This window comes from Aythya fuligula, chromosome 11 (assembly GCF_009819795.1).
Source record: "Aythya fuligula isolate bAytFul2 chromosome 11, bAytFul2.pri, whole genome shotgun sequence".
NCBI classification, from domain to species: domain Eukaryota; kingdom Metazoa; phylum Chordata; class Aves; order Anseriformes; family Anatidae; genus Aythya; species Aythya fuligula.
In genome coordinates, this window is record NC_045569.1 from 19165969 (window position 1) to 19188467 (window position 22499).

General features: G+C 44.9%; 1 protein-coding gene across 1 annotated transcript; it reads right to left on the reverse strand.

Moving 5' to 3' along the window:
- Positions 1–730: 730 nt before the first annotated feature.
- Positions 731–22243, reverse strand: DPP8 (dipeptidyl peptidase 8). The gene is made up of 20 exons (XM_032194709.1): positions 22168–22243; positions 20624–20893; positions 19559–19671; positions 18437–18610; positions 17368–17536; positions 16020–16130; positions 15516–15644; positions 13513–13574; positions 12405–12505; positions 11104–11281; positions 9648–9807; positions 8123–8202; positions 7138–7290; positions 6676–6811; positions 5766–5911; positions 5345–5491; positions 4482–4634; positions 2482–2624; positions 1661–1772; positions 731–1090 (listed from the first exon to the last, which is right to left on the reverse strand). Exons 2-20 carry the CDS (start codon positions 20880–20882, stop codon positions 968–970), a joined length of 2649 nt encoding a protein of 882 aa, XP_032050600.1. The 5' UTR covers positions 20883–20893; positions 22168–22243; the 3' UTR covers positions 731–967.
- Between the last annotated feature and the right edge of the window lie 256 nt (positions 22244–22499).

A 22499-nucleotide genomic window follows, 5' to 3' on the forward strand; every position in this document is an offset into this window, starting at 1 on the left:
TGTATATTAAAATTGTAACAGGATTTAAATACCTATATCATGCTGATGTGACAGTCAGAAAACAGTACTGCAAAAACAGCTCCAGAATGAACAGCAGGGAAAAATGTCAACAAGAAATGGGCTACACTTTTAAGCTTGTTTTAAAATCCACAAAGTTTCAGTTCTTTGTCTTAAATTAGTTTGCATCTCAGAATAAAAGATTGTTATGCCCACATTACAGTAAAACATCGCTTCACTTCCCCAGGTGAAATCAAGTACAATCAGGACAGGGTATCAAGCTGCTGAAAAGAAAAAAAAATAAAAGGGCAGGATTTATCCTGGGGAGAGAAGAAATAATTGAAAAGAACATGGCATCAACTCAACTGAATCCAAAATTTAAAATATTTAGGAAGCAGTTAAAAGTGTTTTGTTTTTTTTTTTAAAAACAACTGGCATCTAGACAGGAGATGTGTCTAACTTGTGACTGACTTCTCAGAAGTGAGACACATCCCCCTCGTGAAGCATAAAAACTATACGATAACATTTAAAATGTAATTTAAGTTGTAACCATCCAGGTGAATTTCTGCTGCGTAGTACACCTTCTAGTATTATGTAATAAGATACCTAGGAACACACTGTAAAAATACATCAATTAGATCAGAATGCTTTTAAAATGTGAAGTTCTGGTGCTGTAGAAGTATGTTATTTTCAGTTTCAGCTCCTCCCCCAAGAGAACACCCATGGTACTGCATTACACCACAGACATTTGATTTTATTTACATCTTAAGCTTTAAAGTTATTAGGCCACCGTCCTTTAATTTCCTGTATGGCACCGAATTTACTTTAAAAAAAAAGTGTCTCCGTGTGTGTGTGTGTGTGTGTACACATGGCAGGCACCAAAATGCAGTGTTCCATCCTATTTTCTCTAGTTTCCTGCATCTCCTCATTCAGTAAAGCAGCCAGTTGAGCAGAGTTCTGCAGAGGTCAGTTACATCGCCTTCAGGGCAGCAATGTGGGAGCCCAGATTCTCCTGCAGGTAATACAGTAGGTGGAGTTCATAGTGCTCTCCCGACTCGGGTACCCTTATACTGTGTCTCTCCTGAGGGTAGATCTAAAATATAAAATAAAGTCATGAGTATCCACAAAGGTTTTGGGCCCCAGAGCCAGGTTCAAAATGTACATGTAAACTCCCTGCACTAGCTACTAGCTCTGTGTGCACTCGAGCTAATACATTTCCCTCCTCCATTGCCTGAACCTGGAGACAACCCGTTGCACCCAGTAATGCAGCCAGTACTTAGCTGGAGGTGATCAGCATGGCTGAACAGAGGCAGATCCTGTTCAGAGCCATCATGTAAATCAGCACGCTTCCAGTTCTGCAGCACAGCGTAAGATAACCTGGGCTGCATCTGCACAGAACCAGCAGGGTTTAATTAAATACATAACCCTGCTCCACGCTGCACAAACACTGCTGTACTGCTTCCAAACTGCAGAGCTCCTTGGGAGCAGCCTTAACTGCTCATTTGCCTAATAATGTTTTGGTTTACTCATAAAGTTTCCCACTTAAAAAAAAATAAATAAAATTGAGTTTTATCCTAGAATTCCAAGCTGCCATGTTACAAGCTGGAATTTTGTACTCCTCAAAGACAGACATAACATTTTCACATCTTGGTTCCAGCCTTACCTGTAAGTCATACGGTTTCCCAGCTCTCACTAAAAAGCTGAGCAAAATACTAGTGTGTGCAAAGTGAACATTCTCATCCAAGAACCCATGTAGCAGCAGCAAACGGTTTGGTCTGAGAAAAGCAAGAAACAAACATTGCTAAATAGTATCCCAGAATCTGCCAGTCATTCACAGTCCACAGACACCCCTCCAAAAACACTCGACAGTAAAAACATTAGCATTGAAGAGTGACTTCGCTATTGTGAATCGCTCTGAATGGACCAGCAGCTGGTCCCAAATCATTCCTTTCCTCCTCTACAAGTTCTTCCTGCATATGCACATCATGGTCAGACCTTTCATCTGCACATCATTATTTTCAGAAGCATTTCCTAGCTTGGACAACACAATGGCTTAACACTTGCTCAGAATCACTGCTGGTTTTCAGCTCTTTGGCCAGAAAGCCCATGATCTCAGCCTGCTCTGCAGACAACACCGTGCTGATACAGACTGAGAGCATGCAGAAAGCATCCTGATTGACTGTTTTTTGTCTAGCTTAACTCAACTCTGAAGTGCTAATCATATAATTGGGGATGTGTTTGTCATTTCTTTAGACATAAAAGATGGTCTTTAATTACAGCTAGAATAAAAGGGCTTACTTGGAATAGTCTGTAATTATGCAAATGTTCATTCAAGTCTATTAAGTTTATTAGTGCTGTTTTTGTTTTAATACTAGCATTTATGATTCCAGGATTTAATTGCCAAGAAAAGGGAGATAAATACATGTCTGTGGGGCCTGAACTTTCCTGACAGGAATAGAAAGGAAAAGCCAGAAGCAAACTTACTCAGAAGGAAACTTCTCAGCTTGCATGGCCACCGAACCTAGGTAATATCCCTGCTCGTTGTGATCCGGGTGGCCCATGTAGCGCTCTGTGTAACCAGTGTCATAGAAAATCCACAGCGTGACGGGTGCTCCGGCAACAGCAACCTGCAAATGCAACTTTTATTTATATATATATATATATATATATATATGTCAATATATATATGTCAATATATAAATATATATGAGCAGAGTTCAACTACAGACTGTGTGTACTGAAAATCAGGCAGCTGCTGAAAACCAGGAAGATCCTACAGACAAATCAGAAGCAACACTGAATATACCACCTGCAAGTCCTGCTGGAGGTAAGTGGATTTTGTTCAAAATGCAGTGTTCTGCTCTGGGTCACAGAACCTTCGTTTACATAAATGTCTAACAGAAATTGGCCTTGAAAGCTCCCCAGGACTCAGCATTTCCCCTTGGATACCTACCACAAGCTTGCAGAGAGGCTTGTGAAAAAAGACCAGCCAAAAACAAACCAAAGACTCTTCCTTGGCCAGGTATTTTTTAAAGTAATAATTCAAAGATTTTCCATGACTTTAGAAAAATAATGATTGAGGTTGGACTTGCACAAAGCAAGAAGACTCCCAAAGAACAAAATATATCCTGAGGCAATATTCAGCTCTTAGCACATCGCTGCCTCCAACATTTGCCCACCAACAGCCTGACCATTTGCTATAGTGGTCTCAAGTCATGTAATCACAAGCACCTCTTTCTGGCACCTCTCCCCACTGCCAGGTTGCCCTGTGCAGCGCACTGCTACAAATTTGATCTGGGAATAGGTCAGACCGGAGGAGGAAGAGACGGTGGTGTTGTTTTTCAGCAGGATTGTTTCCCTTGGTTGGTTCACAGCACGAAGAGCTCAGCTGGCACAAAGCAGGCAACAGCTGAGACTGTATGAGGCACCTTCAGCACGTGACCTCAGGTTGGTGGAGCTACACCAGCACAGTTATTGCAAGCTCGACAGTCAATCAGTTTAAAGAAAGCTCTTTTATGCAGTTCTAGAGGGAATATCCTTCTGCATTCAGCTGAACGGGGCAAACTGTTGTTCCTCCTCACCCCAGCTCACAAGAACAAACTCTCAGAGTAAAACTGGTCTACGTGAACTACCCCACACTCCTCTTACATGCCTGGTTTCCTGGACACAAGTGTGCTCTGCCCAAAAGACCCTGCATGCATCAATGTGGGTAGCCTCACAGACAACAGAGCACCTTCCCGTCAGGTCAGGATTATGTCTGGCTCATCTGGAGCTGGGGGAAGCAAGCAGGCAGAGTGATGGTGCAGTCACACCACGCTCCCCTGAGGATGAAGGCTGCAAACTTGTGTGGAGAGGTGGGAAAGAGCAGCACAAATATCATTTGCTGATTTGAGACATCTCTATTCGTGTTATACAGGCTGCCCAGGTATCACTGTCTCTGTTTGAAAAGCTGAATCACACAGCTCTCCCAGTACAGACCCAACGTGCGTGCCAGTCCCAAACACCTCTCAGAGCCCAGCAGTGACAGCATGTTTACAGAGGGAGAGCATCTCATCCCCACACTCCAGACAGAAACACAAGAGCAGAAAACTGAAGAGACAACCTAAGATCACAGAACAACTTATAACAGCTCTCACAGTACCCAATGAATGCTGGTTTAAAAAGGCGCTGTGGCTTGCTAGCAAGCACTAGCTTTAAAGAGTGAATAGATTCTCAGATCTGTTGTCTGAGAAATATAAAAAGGATAACCAAAGCCTGGAAGCCTAATTAGAAATACTGTGGAAGGAATGTATACCAGAAAAGCAACTTTCATCTGAACTCACTCAACTAGAAGATTCTTGAAGGAAACACGCAGAGCACTGTGTCCCCACTTGTCTAGAGCTAGCTCAAAAATCTTTGTGCTGTGAACACCTGAGGGAGGTCACACGATTAAAGGAAAAATTCTGTCTGCACCACCAGAAGAAGTACTCAATGTACGAACATACCCTGAAGATATCTGACCTCTGCATTAAAGCCATAAGAGAGAGGTAGCCTCCGTAGGACCAGCCATGAATGCCAACACGGTCCAAATCAATAAAGTCATACTGGGATGCTAAGTACTGCAGCCCTTCCACTTGGTCATCGATTTCAATTTGTCCCTGGGAAGGGAGAGAAAAGGTAAGTTGTTAGTTCCAGACAAAAGTTAAATTCTCAGGATTCCCAAAGGCTGCACAGCACCCGTCCAGACACCAGCACTCCATTGCACTGGGCATGTTACAGAAAGACGACCCCTTTCCTAAGACAATAAATACATGCTAAGACACCTAGTAACTATATTTTTCTTCATTTACCTCCTTACCTATGGACAAAGGAGATTTCTCAGTGTTTTTACTTTTTGCTGTACAAAGGCAAGGCAGAATTCCAGCTCCAGGCATGAAAATGCTCTTCCCAACAGCGAGAGCCTGGCACAGGCTGTCCCTGCCAGTACACATGGCCAAACATTTTTCCCCTTTCCAGCCTGACACAGGAACTGCTCTGAGTTGTAACCCATGCTATGGAAGAAACTATCCTGCATCGTGAGAGCAAAGCATTTCTGCTCAGAGCATCAGAGATCCCCTTACAAATCACACTCCCTTACACCTGACAAGCTTGCAAGCTCAAAACTTGACACTACACTTTCCACACCGAGCGTCTTTCCTCCCTCACATCCACTCCACTCAACTACAAGTGGTTTCCCACCCAAACTTAGGCAGTGTTACACAAGCGATGCTGGGCATCTGTGCCAAACTGGTGCTTCAGTTCGGATAAAAACAGCACTCAAACCTGTCTGGGGTTGAAAACGAAGAACCTGATTCAGAGCTGCACTTACCATTTTGTATTTAAAGGCTCCTTCAAACTTCAGTCCTCGGTGGCAGGATCCCCGGTTATCAATGACAACAACAACGTAGCCTAAAGAGGCCAAGGTGTTCAAACGGAAATATTTGATTCCTTTAAACCGGTTGTTCACTAGCTGTACCTAGAATAGAAGAACAATGATATAAGCATTCATGTAAAGAAATTCAGAGGATACCTACTAAGCCAATTTCGTAGCAGACCACAAGCAAAGAGAGGGAATCCTACAGCAGGGATCTTGAAAGATTTACACTGTAAAAATGTGTAAAACATTTACAGTAAATAAAATCTGAAATTGGCTTAGTAGGCTATCCCCAGCACAGAGCAGGAGCTGTGCACACAGGAGAGCTGGGAACGAAGTGATCCAGGCCAGCCCACTGCCCACAGACTGCACTCACCTGAGGCCCTCCGTAGATGAAAAGCACAGTGGGGTACTTCTTTCCAGGCTGCAGATTGTGAGGTTTGTACATCATCCCGTAGAGTGTAAACCCCGTGGAGCTCTCAAAGGAGAACACTTCTGGGGGAATGTAATCAGGTAGAGGACCTGCCATGGGAAGGAACAAAGCCTGGATTAACAGGGAATGGATGAATAATGCAGCTCTGCTCCAGCCCTGCCCCAACACCACTCCTGGTGCATCCCAGATAACGCAGCTCTCCCGTGCTTCCAATGGATGTGGCTGGGACAAGGCAGAGATTGGGAATGCCCAGGCCCTAGAAGAGCTTTCTCAGCCCTGTCACGTTCCCATTCCTGCTTAGGATTCGCTGCATTAATACACTCCATTTAGGATTCGCTGCATTAATACATGGAAAGCACAGGATTTGGTCTATGCCTCAGGGAAGGAAAGATGAAAAGTAACAGAATCACAGTGGAAAAATAAAAGCCTAAGAGCCAGCTCGCACAGACATGAGCAGACTGCAGCATGGAACTATTTAAGGAGTGAGTGGCCCTCCCCAGAGGCCCAGAAGCATGCTCAATAACGCACATTTAGTACAAGAGTAAATAAACTCACTTAAACCCACCCCTGCTAATGATAAAACTTGCTTTCTAATCTTTCTACTGGCTCTGGCAATAGAAACTTAATAATTTCCACTCTGAATTCCTTCACAGCCATTTTATACCCATTTGTCTCCAAGCTGAACGTGTCACTCCTTTAAGAACTTCATCTAAGAACTTCTCACACGAGCATGAGCTTCACAGAGAAGCCAAGAGTTACCCACAAGAAGCAAAGCCAAAATGAGCATATTCGAGGAAATCTTTCACTCTGTGATCCTGGTTGCCGTTTGGCAGTTCCTTAACAAAGCTGTTACCTGCTGAATCTAAAATGGTAGCCCAGAACTCCTTTGTCCTGTGAGCTGCATCATCTTCAGGTCCTGTCAGCCGGTAAAGTGACACACAGTGTGGGTTCTTCTGGTTGCTGTACTTGCTGATGAACATGTCACAATCCTAGAGAGAAAAAGAACGTTATTGTGAATTCCTCAGTATAAGCAAAAGGGATAAGTTCTTTCTGCATTTTGATCTTTCAGATGTTTAGAAACCAAATCAACCCAGGAAGTCCGGGCTCTTTGGTGATAAGAGCAGATAGGCTCTGAGAAGCTACAATCCTCAGCTGGATTTTGATACTAACATCCCAAAATCCAGAAAAGACCTGCAAAATCAACAGTGGCATTTAAATACAAGCTTGTCCATTGATTGATGAAGGACCAGGTTGGTTGATAAAGCAGAACACACAGCCAGCCCTGCCTACCCAGGGCCTCACAAACGAATGGTACCTGGCTGACACAGCAGGCATGAGAGTAACCACGCTCTGTCAGCCGCTTCACTTCTCCAGGATTCTCGTAGTTAACGACGTACAAGTGATGCTCCAAGGGCGAGTCTTTTGTGCCTTGAAAATACACCAGTTTTTTGGCTTCGTCTACATAGATCTGTCAAAAACAAAACAACACATCCCTCAATACTGAGTTCTTGAAAGAAAAGCCCAGGTCTTCTATCCCCACTGAGTCTTCTCCCCACCGCTTCCATAATTTGGAGTTATAGTCCAGCAAATTGTAAGGAACAAGCCAAACGACTGTTCTAGCTGTCCTGAACACTGCCAGTTACGAACACCTGTTGCCCCTTCTTTCTGAGCAGACAACAGAACAGATTCAAAGGCAGCTCAACTTGCACACTTTGTCCTCTAGCCCCATTTCCAACTACCATTTAGAAAGGATTTTATCACAGACCTTTACAAACTCCGTATCAATCCAACAGTCCTCCTTGAGCTGCTGTTTCATTCAAATGGTCGTAAAATTTGGCCAACTTAGAGCTAGAAGAGCAGCAGTTTGGGAGCATTCCCTACCTCCTTGTCCAAGTTCAGAGGCTACATGGTACACAAACATTGTGCATTCTGGCTAAAGAGAGACATGGCTGATAGATTTATTCTGACCCCTCCAACAGGTATCTCCTGGCTCCAGGACAGCAGCTGGACATCATCACAACATTTTGGTTCTCATGGAACACATGGAATTTCCTCGCTAATGCTTTAAAGTATTTTTACTTCCTTCTCTTTAAGGCTTAAACTTAGAGGGAAAAACTTGTTAGGAAGATAAACATCTAATGTTGCCTGTGATGCTCTCCTTCACTGCCAAAAAGGAGCAGAGCCTCGCTAATGCAACATGTACTTATCTGTGAGGTCCCTGAGACCATTTCTCTGCACTGCTGTCCTCCAGCACATGTGTGTTGCTTGCAAGATATCATACAGCAAGAGCAGATACTTACATTTGACCCATGTCTCCCAAGCACTTCCCATTCCCCACTGGTAATGGCTATCTCCTCTTTGATGGGGCACTTGAAGTCACCTGCAAAAAACAAGCAAACAAAAAAACACAACACATACAGAGATTTTACACACCACACAGTCACAATGATATTTTTTCTTTCCAAACTTTTTTGCTAGACTGAACCCAAGAGAATGTGGCTTTACAGAAGACCCACACCTCTGCCAGCTACTGAGACAAGTGTTAGGGCTCGTACATTTTGCACTCTGAACTATGTATCAGAGGATTCACAGGTGCTCTCAACCTAAGGCCTGGGCTAGGTTGCTTCTTGCTCATTTATTTAAAACATTTTGTCATTTGCACAGAAATGAGGTTTTATCCTGAAAAAGTTGGAAAGGGAGTCTCAGGTGTCAAAAGTGGAGACTTTTGCTTTGGGGTGGGAAGCAGCTCTGCTTTTATAAGATGGCTTCATTTCCCTTGGAATGAGGGAGATTTAGCAAGAAAAAGAAGTTGTATACATTCACAGAAATCTAATGAACCCAATATAATGCTTTCTGGAAAGAAACAACAACACAACTGCATACAGCTAGGAACTCTCGTAAAATAAGGTGTATTTTTTCTGCATGCAGAGCTCAGCAAGTGCCTTCAACACACAACAAGTAAATTAAGTATCACAGCATGAAACTGTAAATGAAAGAACACATACTGTGGAAAAAACATTCCAGGAGCTTTGCACACAGTTATACCATGTATTTGAGCAAGGCCAAACTTTGACTGCAGCTTGGAAGCACATGGTCCTCGAATTTTTTTGCTTGAAATTACTCTTCCTCAATTTCCACTTGCAACAGCTGCCAGTAATTTTCTCCTACTAACATCTCTGTCTATACAGCAATACCATGATTGTTTTTAAGAGCAGATAGGAATTCTCTGAATAGTTGTCATATCATAGGTTTTGCTGCCAAGCACATATGTTCATTTTAAAGGGACTAACAAGTGGGCCCCCTCAGACAGGGAGGCCCTCTATGGACCCTTTTGCAATATGTTCAAACTGTTCTTTGTCAGCCTCTCTGCTACAATCTGCTTGTAAAGGCTGACAGGGACTGTGTTGGTTTTACTTCCAAACACAAGTCTTGAACCAATGTGTATCTACCAGATACATTGGACCCTGCACAGAGAAAGCCACGTTATTGCTGTAATGATTAACCTACAGCAGTGAGCAAACAAACAACCCCACCACTGTCAACTAAGTAAGCTGAGGGCATTTTACACCATCACGGCTCATTTCGTATCTGATTTTGTGAAACTTTTCCCTGTAGTCAACAAGGAAGAATCAAGGTTGAAGCTAAGGCACGCTGAATACAGAACAACCCCTGTACAATTTCAAGTGGAATGACTGTACAGCAAAGTGCTTTCTGGGGCAACAAGAGGAGTTTCCAACGAGACAATGATTCCTGCCACCTGGAAAGACATTCATTTCCCCACTAGCCAGCAGCAAACACCCAGTGAAAGAGAATAGTTTCACTTACTTGGAGCAGGGAGACCTCCAGATGACCGCTTATACTTGCTCTCCTTCAAAACCGAGGTGACTTTGTATAGGTGCCGGAATCCTGTTTTACATTCAGAAGCAAAAATGAACTCTATCTCGTCTTCATGGGTTTGAGGGAAAACATAGAAGATATCATGGATCTGGGGAGACAGAACAGTGGACTGGTGTTATCAGCAGGAGGCGGGCACTGAAGTCGCATCTAAGTTCCTCTGACACAGCTCACACTAGGAGGTTGTGGCACTCTGTCCCTTACTGGGAGACCTAATGATGCTTATGAGCTGGGGGTGTCTGCAAACAACAGCCACATGCTGCACAGATCCTGGCTTCTTGCTCGTCTAACTCTAAATCCTGGCCACAGAAGGAATTGAGTAAGTTTTTATGCACCTGCCTTTCTGGCTCAGATACAGAGATGGGTCCAGGTCTGCAGACAGCTTATGAGAGCCACCCAAAGATGCCAGAGCTCAGTGCCCTCCTCTGTCCAGTGCTATCTAGAAACCCAGAAGGGAAGGGTTATTTAGAGAAAGATGAGCTGTCATCATCTTCCCACTCATGAAGATGCCAGCTCTTCCATCAGGGGACAATTTTTTGAGGCATTCAGAAGCATTTATCTGCACGGCATGAGGTGTCAGTAAAAAAACAACTCCAGCCAGTAAAGATAATGGAGACAGGACAACTCACTGCACCATCCTGAAACCACGTACACTACTACTAAAAATAAAATAATATTATAGACGGTACTTAGAGTATAGAGACCGATCACTGGAAGGCTTTGTGACCATGCTCTCTGCTGAAAGGTGCAACTACACCCCAGTGACTGCAGCTCTCAGGCTGTCCTGCACCCTGGGGCACCTCCAACAGGATGTTGCTTTAGAGACACTGATTTTAACCTGCAGAACTGTGAGCAGCACTCCTTCAAAGTGTTAGCCTAGCACGCCAGCATCCACTGTCACACAGCGTCACCCTACAACACACCTCCAAGAGCATTACCCAGGAATCTATTTCACCAGAATGTACGTGGTCAAGGAGGGTTTTCAGTGATTATTAACAGACTTTTGAGACTTGTTCCCCAAATAACGCCTGGAAACATCTTCACTGGTTGAAGAATACTTCACCTGCTGGGACTGCTGCTGGTGAACAACTGCACAAATGAGCTGGAGGGTGTCGGTGGGTAAAGGGGCTGCCTGGAACATCAGAGTCCTGGGCTCTGTTCCTAGCTCTCTGATCACCAAGCAGCCTCAAGCAAAGCAGCTCTGCTTTCACACCCCAGATCTTTTTGTTCTCTCTACATTGTGAGTTCTTTACTGCAGGAAGAGGCACAGAACTTGCACAACAGGAATAGTCTCCTAGGCAGCACAGCAACACCAACATCGCTCAAGTGTTACTGATAGGGTCTTGAACAACAAGCTGTCAGGCAGTGCTAAAGTTGAAATTCTTACATTTATCCAGATGTCTGTTGTTTCTTCATAAATTATGAAAGGCGTAACAGAATCTGGTACGGTATCGATGAGTTTCTGTCTCTCCATTGCATCATCTTCTACTGGGATGAATAATGCAGGAGGGATCAAGACTATCTGAAGTCGAGTTTGGGAGCGATCCAGTAAGATGGACCAGACACTGTTGAGGAGACAGATATTAGAGAAAATAACATGCAACCATGAGTGTTAGACAGATCTGAAAAACCTCAAAATACACCTATTACCACTAAGCATCTCAGGGGAGTCAAGAATGTTCAATTCCAGATTAAGCAAAAAAGCCACATGTAAAATCTCACCCATGAAAACAAACCTCTTCTATAACTTAGGAACCTATTTCACTTCATTTCAATATTGCATAAGCACTGCAGGTTGAAAAGTTTAATTAATTCTATTCCCCCAGAATTGGATTGTGCTTTAAGGGAGAAAGAGAAAAAAAAATCAGAGGGACTAATGAAGCAGAAAAAAATTAACTGATGTTCCAGGATACTTGTGAAAATATTAATTTAAATCTATACCTGGCGGAGAACACTGGCAAGCTGACCCTGCCAAATGAACTGGCAGGAGACCCTGCCATGCTTCTGACTTTACATGTAGCTCTAAAAATAATCCTGCAAAAAGCAAGACAATGGAGTAAATGTGTCCCTTCACTTCTTCCACGTTTGAAAAAGAAAAAAAAAAATACACGAAAAGGTGAAAGTCAGCTTTAGATTCAAGAGCTGGAGAAGTGCACTTTCCAGAGAAGCTTCTGGTGAGTTAGAGACACTGTACTACATCATCTACAGGGTTAAAAATGACATGCAAATGTAAGTAGCACTTACAGCAGGTTTTCTGATCAGTAAGCCTGGTCAGCAAGGATGGTCCAGTGGTTAGGGCGCTAGCCTAGGGCCTGGGGGACCTGGGCTCATTTCTCTCCTCAGCCACAGACTTCCTGAGCGACTATGGCAAGTCACTTAGCCTCTCTGGGCCTCAGTTCCCCATCTGTAAAATGGGGATAATAGCACTGCACTCTCTCTCACAGGGATGCTGAGAGGACACACACATCAAAGGCCGTGAGTGCCCAATGCCAAAGCAGTAGGGCCAGGTACCAGGGAAAGACAACGGGGACTGTTTGGGTTTGGGAAAAATCACCCCCTTCACACAAACACGTTTGTAGCAATGCAAAAATGAAAGCAGGCTTAAGCTTGGAGACAGGGACCACTACATTCTGCTTCTAACTGTGTTGCCCCAAACCCTCTAAGCAGAGACAGGATTAACATACGCACTATTTTCCTTCTGGCGTCCACCCAGCTCTAGCAATGTACTCTACTCCTTCAAAGAGGATCTCGAAGGGCTGAACTAGCTCTTTATCCACAACATCTGCAATCTGTTGACAAAGCAGCAATTCAGTGACACTGAGATGAACCCGCACAACCAGTTTTCATGCACAATGAGAGTCTGGACACAGAAGACTTCTTCTGTGCAGCTCACTCCATTCAGATTGTTCAGCCTTTTCAACACAGGGGCTTCACCCCATCTGCAGCCAGACACCAGAGCAGCCAGGGCTAAGACTTGAGAAATCTGGATTCTGCTCACAAATCCATCATTTGTCTTGGACAAGTCACTTGAACAATCAGTTTCCCCATGTAAAATACAAAGGAAGGGAGGAGGGGATTTGTACCGGGCTGTTTTGTAAGGTGTTTTCACTGAGTTTTTGAACATCCTGCATAGCATCCAGTTATCAATGTGGGTCTAAATCATGATGGGCAGTTCTGCAGTCTGTCCTTGTTGGGACGAGGCAGTGGTACCCCACAGGACCTGATGGCTTTCCCTGATGTTGCTGGCTGATGTCAGCATTGCTACCCCAGCAGGTCAGTGGTGATGGCTGAAGTAGCTGAGTAGAGGATCCCAACAATGCATGGCTGTTACTGTGTCTGTTTGATAAGATTATTAATTTCCCAGCTGTCTGGAGATCTTGGACTGGGCTATGGAAATTTCTGTGTTTGTTAAAAAATCCTGGAGTGAAACGAAAGTTCATCGCTCACATGTTCGTGCTTTTATAAGGTGATATATTCTCTCTGCAACCAAATTTTCCCCGTATCTGCAGCCAATAAGGAGATCTGTCACACAAGAAAGTCTAACCGTCCTCACCTAAAACATTCTGCTCTGCAGCCAAGTTCATAAACCAATGGTGGGGAAGAAAAGGACAGCCTTGAGAAATACAGCTGTACACAGACACCAAGTATCTGCAGAGGAACGAGCCACGTGCACTGCCTCCAGAGAAGCCATTAAGCTAACACAACAAAGAAAGTTTACTTATACTGAAATGTATTTTACCAAAAAGACTCAAAGAAATAGGATTTATTTAGAAAACAAGCAGAACATGGAACTTACTCTTCCTTCTGCATTGATTGTCACTTCAGATATCTTGAAGGTGACCTTTGGATTTGCTGTACCTATAAAAACAGATGTTAGCAGTCAGGCACCAATTTAATAGGATAGACTTGAACTGATGGATTATCGTGGCGTTATTCATACTGAAATGGAACAGGGAAAGAGCACAATGCTCTTTGATCAAACAGCCTACTTGCATACACGAGAGAGAGCAAAGAATCAGGCATGGAAAAAAAAGAGACTGCAGACATGAAGCAGACTCAGTGATGTAGTTCTGCAAGCAGATCTGATCAAGAGCCATGCTACTGTCACAGTCTTCCCTCCCACAGTCAAAGGATGCACATACTAGCTGGAAGTAAATGCACAGGAGCAATCAGGGTATCAAAGCAAGCTTTGGATTATTTTGGTTGTTATTGTTCAATAGAAAGCAGTGTGCAAAAAGTGATCCAATGCTACTGAGCGTCTTAAAAAAAAAAAAAAGCAACTCATTCTGGAACCAAAGACTTTCTTTCTGCATTCTTATAAATCTATTGCCATGACTAGCAAAGTTAAGATTAAAAAAAAAAACTACTTATCTGTATTGAACACTGAAAACCCAACTACCTCTCTCCAGAATGCCTGCCCAAAGCAGCTGTACAGCACCTGAAGTGCTAAAGGCTGGGACCTGGTCTGCAGCAAATGTGAAGAATAAAGAAAAAAGCTGCTGCCAGTCAATCCACAAGAAGCCATATGTGGTCACTTCCACGTACTCTGAGCATTCTCAGTGCTACTGCAAGGTACTCCCACTTCATCGACCCAGTTCTACACACAAACTGATGCACTGAGGTGAAGTGATTTGCTTTGGGCAACAGAGTTGTCCTATTTAAGTACTTATCTTCCCTCTGGTAAGACGCTGACTCAAGTTTTGCCCTCGTAACAACGTGCAGAACAGTGCTATGGCCCCTGTGGCTCAGATTGGAAACTGAAGCCAGAGATTAAAACTTTAATTGTTTTAAAAGCATTTAGGCTTTGGTTGTCCAATTTTCCTAAACTGCTGAGACTCAACGCTGAATAAAACTCTGACGAAACACCCTCAGAAATCTAGGCGTACACTAGCACTGAGAAAACACGAGCAACCATCTCTTGCTTCCCAGGCTGACACAGCCTTTCCCATTCCTCAAAGTAAGTGGTAAATGAGGATCATAAGCAGAAAACTTTTACCAGTGGATCAGGGAATCTACAAGACCTGAAGCTACATGTAATTCTGCAGCTGGGGATGGTCAGTGGTCACTATGCCCTGCTGACACAGCAGTGAAAGCTCAGAAGAGCAAAGGTCAGGCTGTTCAAACTGGCCCTATACACCTGACACATGGCAGTGAGGTGGCCCTCAGCAGGGCCGCACGGGTTTCACTTGTCCACTTCCAGCAGCACTCCACCTGCTCTTCTTTATGCCTGCCTTCACTCCTTTATTGTTGAGGCTTTCATATCATTTACTGTTTGAAAATATGACAGGGTGTTTTTTTCTGGCAGGCTGCAAGCACGCAGAATTTTCAAAGCCCAACAGCAATCGCTGAGGCCAGAGCACTTCAAAACTTGAGCTACCAGGGCACCAGGTTACCAGCAGCTAAACAGAAACCCTCCCCTCCAAAAAAACAAAGCAGTATCATTTTGCAGCTATTCCCTCAGAGACACAAGGCTGTAACGAGAAACAACTTCTCTGTGCCAGGATCTGAGAGAGCAGCTCCAAAATAGCGATGATCAGGTAGGGTTTCTGCCAGCTCCTGCGAGACCTGGACTCAGAGCTCTTAGTAACCACACGGTTGGAAAACCAGCGCAGCCACCAGTGACTAAGCTAACCTTCACAGCAGCAGTTTTTCCAAATTTCCACCACTTGGACACTCATTTAAGGACTATACAACATGTCTCTAACCCCCTGCTCTAAGCTAGGAGAGTCCCTGGCCTAAGGCACCTGGAATAAAATGTGCATCTCCTAGAACAGCCACACAAGGTCATCAGGCTCTCACCAGTTTTGGGGTACCGGAAGGAATCTGTTCTTCTTGTCTCCAACATTGGTGATGTGACGTGAATAATTTCCACCTCTGACTCATCGTTTTCTTCATAAAGAATTCGAAGAACTTTACCCCCATTCAGTGCTGCAAATGAATTAAGATTTCCTGGTCAGAGCAGATCTCGTAATTGGTACTGCAGAAACCAGCACTCTCCCAACAGAAAAATCAGGTGGGAAGGATGAAGAGAAGTCTGTGATTCATGCTTCACTAAGCAAAACACCCCAAGACTCTCACAACTCTTATTGCTATCGTGAGAAGGAAAGACTCTTCCTCCAGTAACTCGTGCTAACAAGGCTCCTGTACCACACCCACCATCACAGATACTCCTAACTCCTTTTGAACTATAAGATTCCTATCCTGGATAAAGACAAGTGACAGAAAAATGAACTCTGCCCTGGACAGCACAGCTTGGGGGCCACTACTTCTGCCTGTCAGACACGCTGGATCCAACACACTTACTTGGCTGTGCCTTTGGGCTCCACCAGTAGCCAGTGTATCTGTCAAACTCCTCCTGCAGCACAAAAGTAGCCACGCCAGCAGATTTTGGATCCTCCTCAACATTGGCCAGTTCTAAAAAAAGACACAGAAGAATTAGTTCATGATGTACTGCAGAATCAAACCAGTTCTGCGTTATCCCAAACATGGCCCAAGTTCAACCCCTGGGGAACAATTACATGATAATAAATCTGGCTTCTCAGCAGATTTGCTTTCTGCTTCCACCCTGCTCTGTTGATTTATTTGGGAAAGATCTAATCCTCTCTGACACTGCAGCTTCTTTTAGGAAAGGAAAGCCATCTCCCCTCCTTACTCCTACTCAATTAGTCTCTCAGTTTTCCATGTACTCATCCAAGAGAGAACACATTCTACCTGAGCTCACAACTTTTAAGAAAATCAAAGAAAAAAAAAAACAACTGACACTGAGAACACCAACATTCAGAAAAACAAAATTATCAGCACTTCATTCACTGTACAGACCAAAAGTAACACACTTACATAACATCTCAACATGATGACATATCCATAGGGCTTCAATATTTTTCCTGTTACCCTGGAGGTAACTTAGCAGCGCTCCATAAATAATTATCATCTGAGAAGGAGTCATTGCTACGGTTTATTTTTAATGTACTTACATAATATTTTAATATCTAACATTTAAATAAGCTAAAGCATTATTATGAAGTGTTAGAAATTTTAGTTTAGCTAAAAATTAAATGATATAGTTTAAATACATGAAGCGTGATTAAATTGCAAAATACAATGGATTTTTAGGCATAAGTTTATTCACAATTTTCCATTTTCCTTCCTCCAGGATACGTGTCTAAAAGGGAGTTGGAGAAGGTTAGGAAGCAAAGACCTAAGTTACTAAGTCTGAGGGCACCAGCAGAAGGCACGGTGCTATTCAGAAACTGTCTATATTGTTTCTAAAAAGCCTGACTTCACTGACAGAAACTTTCCTCCAGTTCTAATCCACCCACAGCTCCTTCACACAAAAAAAGACTGTTCCAGTATTATAAAAAAAAAAAAAAAAAAAAAAGCAGCATTTCAGGAGAACAGCCCTTCCATATGTATTCAACAAATAACTCATTTTGACAGATTCTGGTTTTCCTAGTTCCACAGGGAAAAGAACCATCCTACAATATTTGCCATGGAAGAAACATGTAGAACATGACAAATAATCAAATCCCACGTGAAGTAGATGGTGGCCGTTCCCTCAGATTTCAGAAGAACCCCAGGTGCCATTGCTTAATTCAGCATAGCAAGAACAAGTGCAGAGGAGGTACAGAGATTTTAATTCAGGATTCATTACCATTGTGCACAAACGTTAGCCTCCTCTCTTCTCTGGTTTCTATATTAGATATCCAGATGTCATTGCTGTGGATAAAGGCAATCCAATTTGGATCAGCTGGACAAAGCTTGGGATCCATCCGGATATTCGGACAACTGGTCTCTACCAGAATGGGTCTTAAAGGCTGATGCTGTTTGAAAGAGGAAAAAGAGAATAGTAAGCAATGAAAAAAAAAAAAAACAAAAAACACACATACAGAAACTGAACTGGATTATCAGGTCTCTAAGATCACAGCAGTGTGGATGCTGACTTCAGATACACAGGTTTACACGAGAGCTATCTGTTTTCAACACAGGGAAATGCTATGCAGATATTTTTTAGGGATAAATGTGCTTCTATCATGGTTGCACAGATCCCACCAGGATCTCTTTCACCAGTGCTGAGGATTAAAAAAAAATAAAATAAAAAGTTCACACAAATCAGACAGATCAGAAATCTGAATCAGAAATCTGAACAGCACCCTAAAAACAGACAGGTAGGAAATATAATAATCTGGTGCTCCAAAAACAACTCCAGATACAGAAAATTCCACCTGACAGAGTCAGACAGACAACAAGCATTTGTTATAATATGAAATGGTTTCGGCTTTGAAGCCCGTCTTCAGCACACGCAAAGAGTAAAGCCTGGTTGTTCCAAACGTTATATGGCCAAATCTTGTAACACAGCACTGACTGCTGAGCAGTGACCTCTAAACCACAGCTAGTGAAGAAAAGTTGCCTCTGACGTGACTTCTCACTACGTGAAAGAGCACAAAGTATCCCAACCATTGCGTTGCCTTTTATTGGCACTCCTACTTACAAAAAAAATCAGCGAAATCTGGTGTCATGCCTTGCCACCACAGCTTAAAACATTTCTTTTTAATTTCCATCCATGTTTCTACAACCATGGAAATGCACCCCTAAGGGGGATTTCTCCATGTCTCAACTGTTGTCAAGGCTACTTGCGCAGCAAGAACTCATGCTCATGATCTTTGCTTCTAGCTTAGAGGATAGAAGTACTGTGGTAGAACAAGAGAGCTGAGTAAACTCACAGTGAATCCATGAGGACCTCCGTCCTTTACATGATAAATTCCACTCCCAGCCTGAAACAGAAAGGTGCCGCTTTCTCGGTGGTAATCATAGGAGGCAATCCCGACGGTGCCAATTCGCTTCCTCTCCCGAAGCAACTCCTCCTCACGAGAGTACATCCCATAGTCCAGGATGGCCTGAAAACGGGCAGAGAAGCACAATCAACACCCCTGCTCTGCATTCCTTACTATACCGACAGAGCATCTCGGCATGCCAAGCTTCCAGGACCAGATGGCTGTGCAGACACCCTCCTCCTCCTCCAGAATCCTGCTGGCAGCCAGGAGCCCACTCCTGCTTCTGCCTCTGCCATCAGCACTCGTAGGTGCAGGCCATAACTCGATCCCACACATCTGTGAACCCGAGAGCCACTTCTCCCTTAGCACGACTGGCACTATTTCCAACGCACGCTGGTTTGAGAAAGATCAGGCTGAAGGCCTGTTATTTCTAGAACAAGTAGGACGGTCTCTGCTAACTTTTGCAAAGATACACAGTGACTGGTCAGGTGGGAGGAGAGCACAGCATGAATTTTATGGCTGGCTGGCAGCCTCAGGAAATAGCACGGGGAAACAACACACCTAATTCCACGCGGGGTTTGTCCCGCCTCCTCCAACCTGCCACGGTGCATGGGGGACCAGTGCAGGCTTGCTTTGCACAGAGGTGAGAAGGGGACACGCGTCCCAGAGAGTGGGAAAGAGATCCTCTGCTTCAGCATGAGTCACGGAGCCACTGACAGATCCTCAGGGGGACTCATCACTTCCCCCTGCAAGACAGCGATTATCGGAGACTACAGGCTCCTTCCGCAGTCCCCAGGATCTCACAGCAGAGAATCTGGTGCAAATTAGCACTTGCAATCTCTGCTGGCAAAGGAGAAATCAAGCAGCACACACATTTTTTCATGACGCACAAAGGCTGCAGCTCCAAAGCCTGATGAGAAAGCCGGGCTTGTTTTCGAGATGGCTGCAGAGTTAGCCAAGTACAAGGAGAACCTTCAAAGATTTCAGACCATAATGATGGCTTACAGGTGCAACCTCAAAGCCTGCCTACTTGCTATGCGGCTAAAGAGCAAGAAAGAAATCAGGACCCACCGGAAAAAGATCCAGGAGAGGCTTCCAGGAAAGCAACAGGACGGCAGCTTTGTTTATGGTTTTGGGAATTTCAGAGTAGAAGAGCGTGTTCTCCCTGTTCTCCCCAGACATGGCTATTGTCGAAGTGAGAAGAAAAAAAAAAATGTATTAGCTTTCTGATAATAATCCAAACACTCTCATAAGATGCTCAGGAACAGTTTTGCAGGTCCTGCCTACCAGAGGAAGTACTGACAGTCTCTGCACTGCAGCCTCGCACTGGCAATTCCCTGTTTCACAGAAAGGTAAATCACAAAGAAGGAAGAGAACAAGGAACTACCCCTACACTTACCACATGCTGCCTGAAGCATATCTCCTTCTTGGAGGTCTTATTTTATAAGCTTTTAAATTCAAGAAGATCCGTTCTGCTCTTTCCCTTGGCTGAAACGCCGCACAATGCAGCTTGTGTTTCAAAGATAATGCATCTTTAGGAAGGTTTGAATGTCTCTTTCCTGCTCATCTCCCTCAGTGCTGTTCAGATTTCTGATAACTCCTGCCAGGGCATGTGGGGATCAGCCCAGAGGGAGGCAGACATGCACTGAGGAAGGCCAAGCCTAACCTTCAGCTCAGGAAGCCAGAGCTCATCCCAGGGGGATTAGCCCTGCCAGCCTTAGCCCATCACCTTCAACGTGCTTGAACTCAACTTTATTTAAAGATTACGACCCCCATTCTCTGAAAAATGGAACAGAGATGAATCAGCAGCTTTGTGACAGCACATCTAGAATCTAAACCACAAATCAGAGCTAAAACAACTAGCCTAAGCAGCAAGCAATGGGGCTAGAACACGGTTCTGGCTTCCAGTCCTTTGTTCTAGCCATTGCTTCTTACCCAGACTCAGATTTTCGTGGACTTATGTTCATCTAGTGCAGCTTTTAACACAAGCACTCCTCTACCACAGGACCTGCTCCAAGAAGTTTGCTCACAGTGCCATTTACAGTGCCAAATCACTGCAAGCACAGCTGAAGTCAAACCCCAACAGCCTCTGCAGTGACAGTTTAGTCAAGACACAGGCTGTCCCAGCAAGCTTACCCAGATAGTAGATCCTATCAGAATGAGGTCCTTCAGGATCATTTTTCTTAACAAACGTGAAGTCGTGCGGGGCTTTTGCCATCATATACCCATGATACTTCCGCGTATCCGTGAGCAGTTTCCTGAGCTGGCTCCAGGAATGTCTCTCTACATAGTAAGGTTCCAGTTTTGGCTGTTCCTCTCTCTGCTCCTGCTCCTCACGGCCCGCAGTTTCAAAGATTTCAAGGCCCGGCTGTTCAGTTTCCATGGCTGCTGCCATGTTGCATGGTTCTGGAAGAAAAAAAAAATACTGGAGGTTGAGCATTGCCTTTCAGCTAATGATCACTTCAGATTCCCAAATCACAGTGCAACAAAAGAGGCTGCCATCACTTAGCCTTTTAGAACAAGACTAATGACTCAATGGACCCACACAGATTTATTGCTGTTTGCCTTTTTTCCCCCACCATATATCAATTATGTTCATGAAGATCAGGGACAAGAAGCTACTTGGAGGAAACATCATTAGCAGCTGATTTGGAACCACTTGGCCATACCCAACAGGCCTGGGCAACCATTACTCCCCTATAATTTCTTGGGTTTGTGTTTCCTTCCTTTCAAACTAATCTCTGAAGGGTCTGGCAATGTCCGCCACTATTATATCATCCCAGGCATGTGATTATAAATACTGTATGGATGAGACCCTTCCAGAAGCGTCAGGCAACACCAGAAGGTGACACAGGGAAAAGAATATTTTGGAAAACGATTTATCTGCAGCACAAATGCTACACTCCTGAACAGGTTAAGTTACCAGATATTTCTTCCTGCGGTTAGCTGGGTTTTATCTGAGACAAAACAGCCCAGAAGTCCTCCAACAGGAACTGAAATCTTCCTACTGCAAATCCCAGATCTGAGCGCAAACCTAAAAGGATCCCAGCTACAAACTCCCACCACATAATTCATTACCAGAGGTAATGAATTACCTCCAAGGTGCGAGGATTGTCAACCCTCAAGTCCTTTTTCTGTATATGAAGTGGAAAGGCTGCACGGCTGCTTGGCACACTGCTCGGGCACAGGCAGAGCCTGCCAAAAACACTAATGGGAAATAGATGGAGCAGGATGTGTCCACCCTGCACACAGGGGCTGGCTCAGCACAGCCACCTGGGGTACAGCTCCCTGCAGGCCCAGCTCCTCCTGGGGCTCTGCACAGCAGCAGAAAAACCTCTTATAGGAGGAGTGAGGGCGTGAGGCTCGGATCAAGCCCCTTTTAACACACAGAGGGCTAAAAGAACAGCAGGGCAAGGCTCAGCCCAAGGCTTGGCCCCACTCTGCAAACACCCAGCAGGCATTTCCCTCACCCCCTTTGCCAAACACGAAGGGAGCAGCATTTCGGCCACCTCTGCGTAAAATTAATCACAATTTCAGGCACCCGGCAGCAGGCCCAGCGCCCCGGATCCAGCGGGGGGGCGGAGAGGATTTCAGAGGGGACCCCTCAGCACAACCCCGACACCGGGACCCCCCCCCTACCCAAACCCCACAGCCCCCCCTCCACCCCCGGCCCCACTCACGGCGCTGCCCGGCGGCGATGCGGCCCCGCCGCTGCCTCTTCCGCTTCCTCCAGCACGGGGCCGGGCCGGGCCGAGCCGGGCCGGGCTGGGCTGCACCGGGCCGGGCCCAACCGGGCGCCCTCCGCCGGCCTGGAGGTAGCGGAGCCGGGAGGAGCTGGGGAGCTGTGGGCGCCGCCTGCCGGGTTTGTGACAGGCCTGGGTGTGAGGCTGGGTGTGCAAGAGCTCCGCGTACAACGCTAGGTGTGTAACCACCCAGTGAGTGACAGCGGGGTGTGCAACAGCCCCCTGTGTAATGGCAGGGTGTGCAACAGCTTCATGCGTGGTGCTCGGGA

Coding starts and splice junctions, on each gene's coding strand:
- DPP8 (XM_032194709.1), bottom strand. CDS start 20,882: ATGGCAGCAGCCATGGAAACTGAACAGCCGGGCCTTGAAATCTTTGAA. Junction 19,672..20,623: donor TGATAGGATCTACTATCTGG/GTAAGCTTGCTG, acceptor CTTCGACAATAG/CCATGTCTGGGGAGAACAGG. Junction 8,203..9,647: donor TGGAGGTCTCCCTGCTCCAA/GTAAGTGAAACT, acceptor TGTTTTTTGCAG/GTGACTTCAAGTGCCCCATC.